Source organism: Rhinolophus hipposideros, assembly GCF_964194185.1.
Source record: "Rhinolophus hipposideros genome assembly, chromosome: 11".
Taxonomy (NCBI): Eukaryota; Metazoa; Chordata; class Mammalia; order Chiroptera; family Rhinolophidae; genus Rhinolophus; species Rhinolophus hipposideros.
In genome coordinates this window covers 68182768-68194842 of record NC_138057.1, presented here as the reverse complement: position 1 = coordinate 68194842, position 12075 = coordinate 68182768, and the positions used below count along the sequence as shown (strand labels likewise).

Here is a 12075-nt window from a genome sequence, read left to right as displayed (position 1 = left end):
ACCATCTCTACTTAGATCATCCACATCACAAGCCCATGGTGTGAACGAGAGCTTAGGAGACATGTGAGTGAAGTTCAAGTTTTGGTTTGGAACTGGGGAGACTCTGAAGAGCTAATTTTGTATTCTGGCTCTCACAGGATGAAAAGAATTAAACTTTGGGATCACTGTGAAGGCATTCCTGCTTCACAATCCCATGAGGAAGTGAGTTGAACTTCCCTCTAATCGAGCATGGCACTTTGATTTCATTAATTCATTCCACATATATTCATTCAACTCCTGGCATGTCCCAGACATTTTACTGAGGGCTTGATTGATACGAATCACGAGTAAGCCGTGACCTCTTCCCTGTAGGAAACCACAGTCCATCACAGAAAGCCTAAGCTCTCCAATACCACAGGGTATGCATGGACGGGGAAGGCACAGACTACCAGAGGAGGGAAGACCACCAAAGGCATCAACCCAACCAAAGCCTCTGATTCTCAAAGCAGGCTGGCATAATGGCCGGGTCCCAGCTTTGGATGCTGAAAAATCCTGGGTTTCCACTTTAGCCACTTACTAGTTGTACACATTTGGCTAAATCAGTTTCTTGCTGAACCCCATGCTGTCTTCTGTAAAAATGGGGAAATACTTATCCTGCAATGCTTTTATAAGGATTAACAAGCAGCGTGTATAACATATTCATCTCAGGGACTAGGACAGAGAGGACATTCAAGGGACAGTAACCCCCTTCTGCCATTAAAGCAATGTATACCTTGGTAGAACATCTTTTTATAGAAGGTGAGGATAACCGGCTTTTGAGGTAGCTGGTATTGCGTTAACTGGTATTGCATTCAAAGCTTCCAAGTTTGTAAGAAATCCAAGTTATAGTCACAATAGCTCCTGTGAGTTGAGATTTCACAATGTTCCAGGGATTTCACATATTGTAGTGAACGTCATGTGGGGATTGGCTGTGTCCAGATCTCTCCTTGGAACGGAGGCTCTCATTTCCCCAACTGCCAGGAATGCTGATGCTTGACCAGTTGTTCCAAGTCTTTCTTGGAGAAATGTCCTCCAATGAAACAGGCCACTTCGCCGAAGTTCATGTCTCTTCCCCAGGCATAGCCCACAACCTATGCCTGGCGAATGTTGAAATACAATGATCTGGCATCTTTATCTTGATTTGGAAGACTCTGAAGGGCCATCCCAGCTCCAGATCTCCCTAGGGGAGGAGCTGAGGGCAATGCCTCGTGGCTGTTTGGCTCCTCGCTCTGTCTCATCCCTCTTTACTCATCCCTTCACAAGAGTACACCCAGAAACCTCCTGCATGCCAGTCTCTGCCTTTGAGTCTGATTTCTGGGGAGTCCAACCGAAGACAAACACAATGTCTCGTTTAATCTTTATAATAACCCTGTGAAGAGGGAGTTGGGACCCACACTTTTCATATGAGATGACTAAGGATTTGTTTTCTTTTGCAAATGTATAGGGCTAGTGTGCAGCAGAGTGAAGAGCTGAATACCGGTCTTGCTGACTCTATTCTCTTTATCACTGCACTGTGTAGCTTTCCTGAAACAGTGGAATTAGCCAAACTCATGCCTGGGACAAAATTCAATATTCATCCCTCAGTCTTTAGTGAGAATAAATATAAAAATTATCCGTTTAAACAGCATGACTGTGCTTTTTAAAAGAAAAATCTGTACTCGATACTGCTGCTCAGTGCCTTGCACAGGGACCCATGTGACATGTTTCTGCTTTGGGCTTAGTTCCAGAGGGGAAAATATGGTTTTGCAGATAGATTTGCATATCTTCCCTTGCCAGAAATTTGAAATATGGAACCCAGCAGACTTATTCTTTTTTGTTTAGCTACCAAGGATTTTAAGGCCAACTTCAAATGTGGTCATTTTCTTATCGCTGAGCCTGATGCTATCTACTTATTTTGCTCTGCACATAGACTCCTCTTTCATCCTCACCCAAAATCATGTCGTCCACTATGCTTTCACTTAGGAATTTATTCTATAGGATGATATAAATCATAACATGTGTGCAAGTCAGAGAAGATAACATTGCCTGCCACACCCTTACCCTTTTCAGGTAAGCTTAGCTCCTCAGGGCAGCCAGGGAAGGTCTGATGTGATTCCACCTTGCTTGCCCAGTGGACACAGCTAGACACCAGAGCTAAGTGGATCCCAACCATTGGTCAGTCAGCAGGGTCTGATGTGACCTGAGAGGTTGCTGTCAAACCCATATGGTGCCTATTAGCTGACTCTTTACTTTGAAGGTTTGAATCACATACATGGGAAGATTTTATTGGTGGATAGTGTGATAGAAGAAAATGCAGGGAGAAAAGCTGAATTACGTTAATTATGAAATGATTTAAGATCTCCTGCTGGTGAGGTCCCTAATCTGCCACACATCTACAATAGCATTCTATTCCAGTTCTGTGGAGCCTGGTGCTGTTTGAACTGTGTTTCCCCTGTAAAATTCTGCCTTTGCTGTTTTGCTATATACATACAGTCAGCCAGTATGCAGCCACTCTGAATGGGCTTCTGTTGTTCGCCCTTTAAGTAATATATGTTTGTGCGTATACTGTGTTTCCCCCAAAATCAGACCTAGCTGAACAATCAGCTCTAATTCATCTTTTGGAGCAAAAATTAATATAAGACCTGGTATCATATATCATATCATATCATCATATCATATCATATCATATCATATCATGTCATATCATATCATATCACAGACCCGGTCTTATAGTAAAATAAGACCAGGTCTCATGTTAATTTTTGCTCCAAAAGATGCATTAGAGCTGATTATCTGGCTACGTCTTATTTTCGGGGAAACACTGTATGTATGCAATTCATATATGTATCTGTGTGTATATATATACAGAGGGTGCCAAACAATGGATACACATTTGAAGAAAGGAAAAGTATTAAAATTGTAATATTCAATATATACCGATAGCAAAAGATAAATACAAGTCATGTTTGACTTCTGCAATTTCAGGAAGTGCTCAAAGTGGTTACCATCAGTGTGCAGACACTTCTGATTATGGTGAGCTACTGCTTGAGCAATGGTGACCAAAGTGTCCACTTATGTACCTTTTTTTGTCACCCCCAGTACATACACACACAGAGAGATACATTTTATATATATATATATATATATATATATATATATATATATATATAAGTTTGTGTTTGTATTTATATTTATATACACACGCACACACAGAGAGACATATATGGATATGTGCATTCATGTGTATTTGTGTGTGTGTGTGAGTTAAAGAACATTTTAGAATATAAATTTCAAAGCTAGGGTCTTTCGTTTTACCTACATAAATGTTCAACAAAAAATGTAAGCCGTCATTTAAAAATTGATTGATGACAATAAAAAATCTGCATTTCTTTTTTTATTGAATTAAAGTTTGTTGGGGTGACAGTTGTTAGCAAAGTTACATAGATTTCAGGTGTGCAATTCTGTATTACATCATCTATATACAACATGGATGGATCTGGAGATTACCGTGCTAAGCGAAATAAGTCAGACAGAAAAAAATCGACAACCATATGATTTCACTGATATGTAGTATATAAAACTGAAAATCTGCATTTTCAGTCACCCGTGAAGGAAGTCTGAAGTTCCAGTACGACTGGCCTTTCGACCCACTGGGCAACAGCTGCCTATAGCTAAGCTGCAGCTGCTCCCTTTTGATGGAACCTGAAGTGCCAAACTCCATCTTTCCCTATTGTTCCCAGCATTAAGGCATTTTCCATTGCATAACTGCTGCTCTTCTCCCCACCCGCCACCCCTTCCCCCGCCCCTTAGAGGTGCTAGAGATTTCTTTGAGAATCTCTCTTTCTCTCAGGGGAAAAAAAAAAAAAAAAGCTAAGCCAGGAGGGCAGGATGCTATTCCCCTTACACTCAACCCATCTGTCCCATTAATTCACCCACCTGGCTCCTGTGGGCGTTAGTGGCCCGTGTTCCGGAGGAAATGCCTAGGTGACAGGAACGTTAGCTTTCTTTTTCTTTTTAATTTTCATATTGAATTATTCTTTACTAGGACAAGTCACACAGTGGCAATGCACTCTATCTGCGTCTGTTTGTTTCATTCTCACAGTAACCCTATGAGGTAGGTTCCATTAACATTCCCGTTTACAGACGATGTAAGCAAGGCCCAGGGCCATTGAGGGAGTCACCCCAAATCAATGGCTGGTAAGGATGGATCCAGGGTTGGAAACCATGTCTCTCTCAGTCCTAAGAGCATGACTCTTAACCACGAGGCTAAAATGTCTCTTGTTTCTGATTCGTCTCTGTCGCTATTGGCTGCTGACACCACGGCTGACACGTTACAATTGTTCCGTCAATGTGTGTAGACAGAGGAGAACAGGGGACCTTGGAATGGGATGACTTGTATGCCCCCGATTGTGTCCTGGCTGTGGCGTCAGCAGCAAGACACTCCTGCGCCCTCACTGCCGGGAGAAAACAGCCGTCTTTCTCTCTGTTCATCCACAGGAAGCAGCTTTGTGGTGAGTGAAGGGAGCTACCTGGACATCTCCGACTGGTTGAACCCAGCCAAGCTGTCACTGTACTACCAGATCAATGCCACCTCCCCGTGGGTGAGGGACCTCTGTGGACAGAGGACGACAGATGCTTGTGAGCAGCTCTGTGACCCCGAAACCGGTGAGCCATGGGACAGGGCTGGGGAGAGAGGAAGGGATGGTACATTTTGAAGGATGATGCGCGCTTCTTCTGCCTGAAGAATCATGGCTTTTGAGCGGTGGACAAGGGACTTCATGTAAAGATCTGTCAATCCAATTGGTGCTTAAACTGTGGGTTGTCATTGCCGGGCAAGGAGAAAACTCTCGTAAGTCCACAGAATCTCAGAGTTAGAAAGGGCCGCAGAGAACATCTAGTTTACCTCTAGTGAAGTGTCCGGATGTCACCAGACACTCCTGAGCTCAGGTCCCATTGCCTCTCACCAGCTGGGTGTTCTGTACCAGTTTTGCAGGTTTGTTGAGCTGTAATTAACATATCACATGGTGTAAGTTTATGGTGCACAGCGTGCCGACTTTATACTCACATACAGTCTTAAATGATGACCACAAGAGTGAGTTAACGCCTCCATGACCTCACATAGCACTGTTTCGTGATTATAACGTTTAAGGTCTATTCTCTTAGCACCTTCCAAGTGTATAATGCATTATTGTTGATTGTGTTCACTATGTTGCACATTAGATCCCCAGAACGTTTTCATCTTACATGGGGAGATATGAGGCACAGGGTGCAAACTACCTGGGTGTCCTTCAGCAGGACACTTCTCCTCTCTGAGTCCCAGAGGATGAAAACACATCTATCCCACAAGCCTGTTGTCACAATTAAATGCGATGATGCATGGAAAGCTCCTGGCATGTTCATATAGTCATCCATTCGGCAGGTATGAATGGCGTAGCCAGGCTTTTTTCTAGGCACTGGGGACACAGCAGTGAACAACATAAGCAAAAATCTATGCCCTAATTACGTTTATATTCTAGAGCGATATGACATGTGTGCCGACGAACATGGCAGTCATTAGCCCCATGTGGCTATTTAAATTGATCTTAGTAAAAATTAAATAAAAGTAAACATTCACTTCTGCAGTCACATCAGCCGTATGTCAAGTGTGCCATAGCTACATGTGCTGACATGTGTCCCTCTTGTACAACTCAGCTATAGACCATTTCCTTTATTGTGGAAAGTTCCGATGGACGGTGCTGCAATAGACAAAAAAAGGAAAGTACTCTGTCAGGTGATGATAAATGCTGGGGGGAGAGCACAGAGCAGATGGACTGCTCAGCTGAGAGTGGGAGTGGAGTTGTTGGGCCACAGAGGGATCAGAGAGGGCTCCTCTGAGAAGATGACATTTAAGCAGGCACTTTCAGAAGGGGATGGAGGGAGCCATGCCACCCTCTGGGGGAAGAATTTGGAGGCAGAGGGACCAGCAGTGCTTTGTGGCAGGAACACAGGAACGTGCCATTGGTTCAGCACTAGCAGGAGACCCCCATGGCTGGAGGGGAGTGAGAGAGGAGGAGGGCAGGAGTGAAATTTGGGAAGAGAATGGCTGTGGTGCAAAGGTTTTCGGGCCTTTTATAGGGTGATAGGCACTTTGGATTTCACTCTAAGTGAGATGAGAAGTTACTGGAGGATTCTGAGCAAAGGAGAAGCAGGATATGGACCTATATTCCAAAACGATTGCTCTGGCTGCCGTGTGATGAATTGGCAGTCAAGGGCACTATTCTCATCTAGGTAAGAGTTGGGAATAGCTTGGGCCACGGGGGTGGGTTAGAGGAGAAGATGTGAGAAATGATCCAATTCTGGATATATTTAGAATGTGAATTTGACAGAATCTGTTTACTGGATATGAGAGGTGAGAAATAGTGAAGCGTCAAAGATGATTGCAAATTTTTCTGTCTGAACAATGGGACAAAACGATTTACCATTTACTGAAGCTGGGACATGGTGGGGGAGAGCTTAGGAGGGTCAGGGTTGAGGTGAGGAGGATCAAAAGTGCTGTCTTGTATATAAGTTCAAGGCGACTACTAAACATGAGGCAGAGATGGAAGACGGACACTGGAATCCAACAGTTGAATACAAAGAGGAGGTCTTACCTGGAGATAGAGATGTATGTGTCAGCAACATATAGATGACCTTTATACCCATGAGACAATATTTTATTTATAGTAAATGCTTAGAAAATGGACGGTACCTTATTCATATTTGTTGCAGTGATAAGTGGCAGTGATAAATGTCCACAAATAGGGACACAGGAGTTAGAGAGAAGAAGAGACTTGCCAAGTTCACAAAGCAAGTTAGACATGAAACTTGTTAGCAGTCTACTTCTGCTCCTGGGCCTCTGCTCCTTCCTCCACTCTGTGTTGGGGTATTTTCTCCAGAACTTCATCCCTCCCTCCAATAACAAGAGGCTAGCAATCTTGCCTGAAAAACTCATGACGTGAAAGCTACGGGGCAGCCTCTGCAGAGAGCCAACGAGTCTCAATGGCCTAGTGTTCCATCTCTCCAAGTTGTCTTCCATTTCTCGCTGGGCCCCAGGAGTAAGGGGAGGGCTTCTCCAGGCTAACCCTTGTGTCTCTGCAGTCACCAGGATTTGACTTTCTAACCACCATGGCCTCTTATCCTTTAGTCGGGAGCCTGTTCAGACACATTTTGCAGCCTTTATGCAGGCCTATTAGAGAAGCTATTTGGAAAATGCAATGCAGCTCTAGTGTGCCGTTTTACCAGACAGCTGAATCTTTTTCTCCTAATTAAGACATTTGGGCTTTAAGGCACTGTCACCTAAAGCACTGTCCCTATACCCTTAGTGTATGTGCACGCATACATACATACACACACACACACACACACACACACACACACGATTATTCTTACCCAACAACAGCCAGGTAAACCTTTGTGGAATTGTGTGCCTCTGAATCTGATCCTGTAGATTCCCTCCCCTTTTTTTTTCCTTTTTCTTTCCTTAAAAAGGAGGCAAGATTGTTGGTGGGACAGAACAGAAGGGATCTTTTCTCTGTATCCCTCCATGAAGCTCCAGCTACGCAGAGTGGTAGGTGCTGAGGGTGAGACCTTATTTCCCAGCTGACCTGCCTTCACGTTCAAGTTCATGGTTTATAATGATTTTTTCCCCTTTAGCCACAAGCTTGAGTGCATAATTCCAAACTGTGGGTAATCTAGGGAGTAGGCATGGGTTAGCAAGTTTTGAAAGTGACCAGTTTTTCCACCAATATCCTGTAGAATCACACACACACACACACACACACACACACACACACACACACACACACACACACTAAAACATAAAGCTGAAAATGTCACTAGAATTCAATGGGGTGGCCTTCTCAACTTTATTGCTGTGGATATTGATGCCCAGAGAAGAAGGGTGAGAGGACCAAAGTCGATCTCCAACAGATGACAGCCAGGATTTAAAATCAGGAGCCTGTGTTCTTCACCAAAGCTTTTCAAGCCTCAGTAGGTTTAGAGCTGGGCCTCCCATTCTGAATGTCTAACCTGCTGCCAGCTATCGTTAATGCTTCCCCCCTAAGGACTACCTTTGATGTAGCAAGGTTCTAAACACTCTTCCTCCCAAATAGTCCTCTCATGTTCTACCCAAACAATAAAAGGCCCAGCAGCCATATTTTTTTCATTTCATTATCCTGACAAAACCATGCTCAATTGCATAACCTCATCTCCTGCGTCTATTTGCCATGTAACCTGGGCGTCAGATACACCAATTCTTACAGCTCCCTCAAGGCACCATGCTCTCTCATGCTTACATCTATTTCACAGGCTGTTTCTTCCCCCTTGAAATACGTTTCTCCCCCACTTTACTCAGAGACCAAGGCTCCTTTTTGTTTCCATTTCATTCAACCCAAACATCTTTTCCTTGTACAGTCATTCCTGACTCATCATCCCCAGCCCCGACCAGAAAAAGGGGCCCCCTCTCTGCTCTCATAACCTCTGTGTCCCCAAATGTCATAGTTCGTGTCCCTGTGTAGTCATTGTTCTAACAAAGCTTTTCAGACGGTAAGCTTTGTTAGGGGCTGGGAAGAGGGGTTTCAAAACGTGCTTTGCTCATCTCTGTGTCTTTAAAACTTAGCATAAATGCTGATATGTATAGTTCGCAGAAAATAATACAAGGGGGGAGGAAGGAACTTTCCCGTCCCATGATCCCTGAAACAATTTTATACGCCATTATTTAGTTTCATCCTTCATACCCGCCTATATGTGTACTCAGATTAAATATTTTCTATCTCTAGAGAAACTGGCTCACCAGGAACTGTCCAGTTGCCAGTTATCTGACCTCTGGATGCTCTGGTCTGACCCTCTCATTCAGCCACATCCCCGCCTGCATCCCTCTGCATTCTCCATTCTGCCCATACTCACATCGTACCCCAAACACCCCATGCAAAGCTTTACCTTCTGACTCAAGTTCAGTCTCCTCCATCTACCTGAAATGCCTTCCATCCTTTAATTGTCTCCCTTCCAAAATTCTATTCCCTTAATTATCTTTCATTTCTTCTTGGGAGAATGGAGGACTTCTTCTACAGTATTGTCAGAGTTCTCTGTTGACTGAAAATCTGAATTATTGTTTGGAAACTTGTCTAGACTACTAAAATGTAACCTCCTTAAAACCAGGGGCTGTATCTAACTTACCCCTGTATCCTTCCAACCCCAATGCTCAGCATAACACCGTACTCTTACAAGTCACACAGGGCATGAACATAGGGGACTATCTATGAGTACGCAGTGGAAATGGGAACATCAGATCCCTGCATATATATTTTCATGGGGCTTGACTCAGACCCACTTTGCAAAATTTACTTCAATTCATTAGATTCCATTCAAGCAAGATTTTCTTAATTCCACAACTCATAAGTCTGTGTGCGAAGTGCTGTGGGAAATCATAGACAAATTGAACAATGTTCCTGCCTTCATAGATTTCACATTTTCACAGGAATAAAATGAATATGGTCATATACAGCTATTATAAAAGACACAATATGGTATAAATCAAGAATAGGCGCTAATAAATTGCCTCATCCCTGGAGAACAGGGAGGAATGGATTCTAGATGGGGATTTGAAGAGACACATCGTCGTGAAGATGTCCGTTTTCCACGCCTCATGTAATCAGTAGGGAGCATGAATAGAAAACGTGCTTCAGCAGAGGGAACTTCATGATTGGGAAAAAAAAAAAGAGAGAGAGAGGAAGAAAGTTTAGAATAGTTCCAGATAGCGGAGAACAGTATAGTTGTGCTGTTATCTAGAGAATGTGGGGCATGTGAGTTGGAGAAAGAGAACTAAGGGAGTAGCAAGGGATGAAATTGGAAAGATAAAATGAAGAGAACTCATAGGAAGTTGAGGATCTGTGAGGGCCACCAAGGGCCTTAGTAAGACTGTGTTGGCCACATCTGTCTGATTGTTTGGGGCAACATCCAAGCCTTCCATCAGGAATTAGAATTTGGGGACGTCATGGAAAAACTAAATCCCCGATCCCTATGAATATCCAAGCCTTAGCTCCATCAAAGGGGGCTTCGCTTCCCTGAAATAAGTCCCTTCTTCTATGGATGGGATGTGTAAGGCTGAGCAAAGTCATGTTCAAGCATTGCTCATCATGCCTTAAAGCTTTATGGAATATGTCAACAAGAAGGATCATTTCTCCCCGCTGAGTTGGAAGAAGGAGGGACGTGGGGAGACGCCTTAGAGAATACAGAACTGTTATGATGCATGGATGAACCTGGTCATGATTTCCTGGCTGTGTGCCATAGTCCAGCTCAGGTGTGTTCCTCCAGGGATTTCAACAATTAGTACCACCCACAGGGCTGAGTATGGATTGGATCCATGGTGTGCTGGAGCTGGCGTTATGGACTCATGGTAGTTGTTTGTTATCATCTTTCCCCAACTCATTGTTCAGTTATGTCATGTAGATAGCTTGGAAACTGGCTGTGAGGAGGGTGTTTAGACCAACAAAATTAGTAAATGTTACAAACCATGGCTTATTTTCTTTGGGAAGCCAATCATTAAACATTTACCGTTATTAGAATGGGTGGGATGAGAACAAACCGATCATGAACCAAGGCAAAGAAGTACCCACCTCAGTGAAGGCTTAGTGAAGACTTGAAAATGTTGCTAGAGGGTGGCATTATGCTCCTTACCAGAACAGACGACCATTACTCTTTATCTCTCCAAAGCCAGAAAATGAACATACAAGGACTACTTGCTAATCCTTGAATAAAATGCATCACCAAACAGTTCAAATGATCAGGCTTCGTCTCTTAAGAATATCAGTATGGGTAAATCGTTTTGTGAAACATCTTCCTTGACGTTCTGCACATGTGTGGTATCATACTAAATTCTGGGTACAAAATCTTGGACAGTATGACCCGAACCACATGAGACAAGTAATAGGAAAACACGCATTCATTTAGTCACTAATCTATCCATCTATTTATTTCTTCATTCAACCATTAGTGAACCAGAGTAGAATTGCAATATTCTTTGGAGTAAGACAGAATGAAATCCTTGCTTTTTCAAAAGTTTACTGGTTATAAGGATTTGAGCAAGTCATTTCACATATTTGAGCCTCATTTTTTGTATATGTAAAAATTATGAGATTAATTCCTATTCTTCAGGGTTGTTGTGAGAATGAGATGGAAAATCAAATTGAAAATGCACTTGTGCCTAATACACGGTGGGCACTCAAAACACAGTGTTAAATGCCAGTTTTATACTCAGTTATTCAGTCTCTTGTGTCTTCACTTAATTAATTCAAGAAACATTTCAAATAAGTTAATATTTTATGAGACACCTTTTATCTAGTATAGCTTAACCATGTTAGATTATATGAGAAGGAAATTAGACAGCGTGCCTGCCCTCTAGGACCTGACCACCTAGTAGCAAACTTATACTAACCTGGGTATTCACATCTGCTGGCCTTTCATTTAGCTCTGGGGTGACTTTCAAACTTGTGCAATAAAAAAAAAATCATAGGCTCTCAGTCCTAGTGCCAGCTTTGCCACAGATTGGCCATTTGACCTTGGCTATGTCACGTACTGTAAACTTTATTTTCCTTCTCTTCAACAAAGAATTTGATGGAAACATACTTTTATACAAGAAAGGTCCACAGAGATCATCTGGTCTGATCTAATGAGTAGACCCAGGGCCACCGAAGCTAAGCACGTTGCCCAGTGTCATACAGTAAATTAGTGGCAAGATACAAATTACAACCCTGAATAATTCCTAAGATATTTTCCAGCTCAAAATTCATGTTTGTGTGACCTTTTAAGCCCAGATAACTCAGAGTGTATGATTGAAACAATTTGTAAGTGGCATTTAAAGCCGGTTGAATTTTGTTTTCAAATTGATGTGAACTTCAGTCATGTTCACCATCAAATTCAGTTTATTTTCATGACTTTCGCAGCCACTTTTCATTTGCAACAGGAAGAAAATGAAAATGCACTGTGTTGTTATGTCATATATACGCCTTATACTCAATATTTCTAATGTTCATATATTGTTTGTGTTATTTGCTGAGCCCTGTA

At 42.7% G+C, this 12075-nt stretch overlaps 1 protein-coding gene across 1 annotated transcript in view; it reads left to right on the top strand.

Moving 5' to 3' along the window:
- ASTN2 (astrotactin 2) overlaps nt 1-12075 on the top strand; it is a gene marked incomplete at its 3' end in the record, with an annotated part of 830851 nt that overhangs the window by 360059 nt on the left and 458717 nt on the right. Inside the window, exon 7 of the mRNA XM_081066707.1 lies at nt 4495-4662. Coding sequence (XP_080922833.1) covers nt 4495-4662 — 168 coding nt within the window. The remainder of the gene's footprint in view (nt 1-4494; nt 4663-12075) is intronic.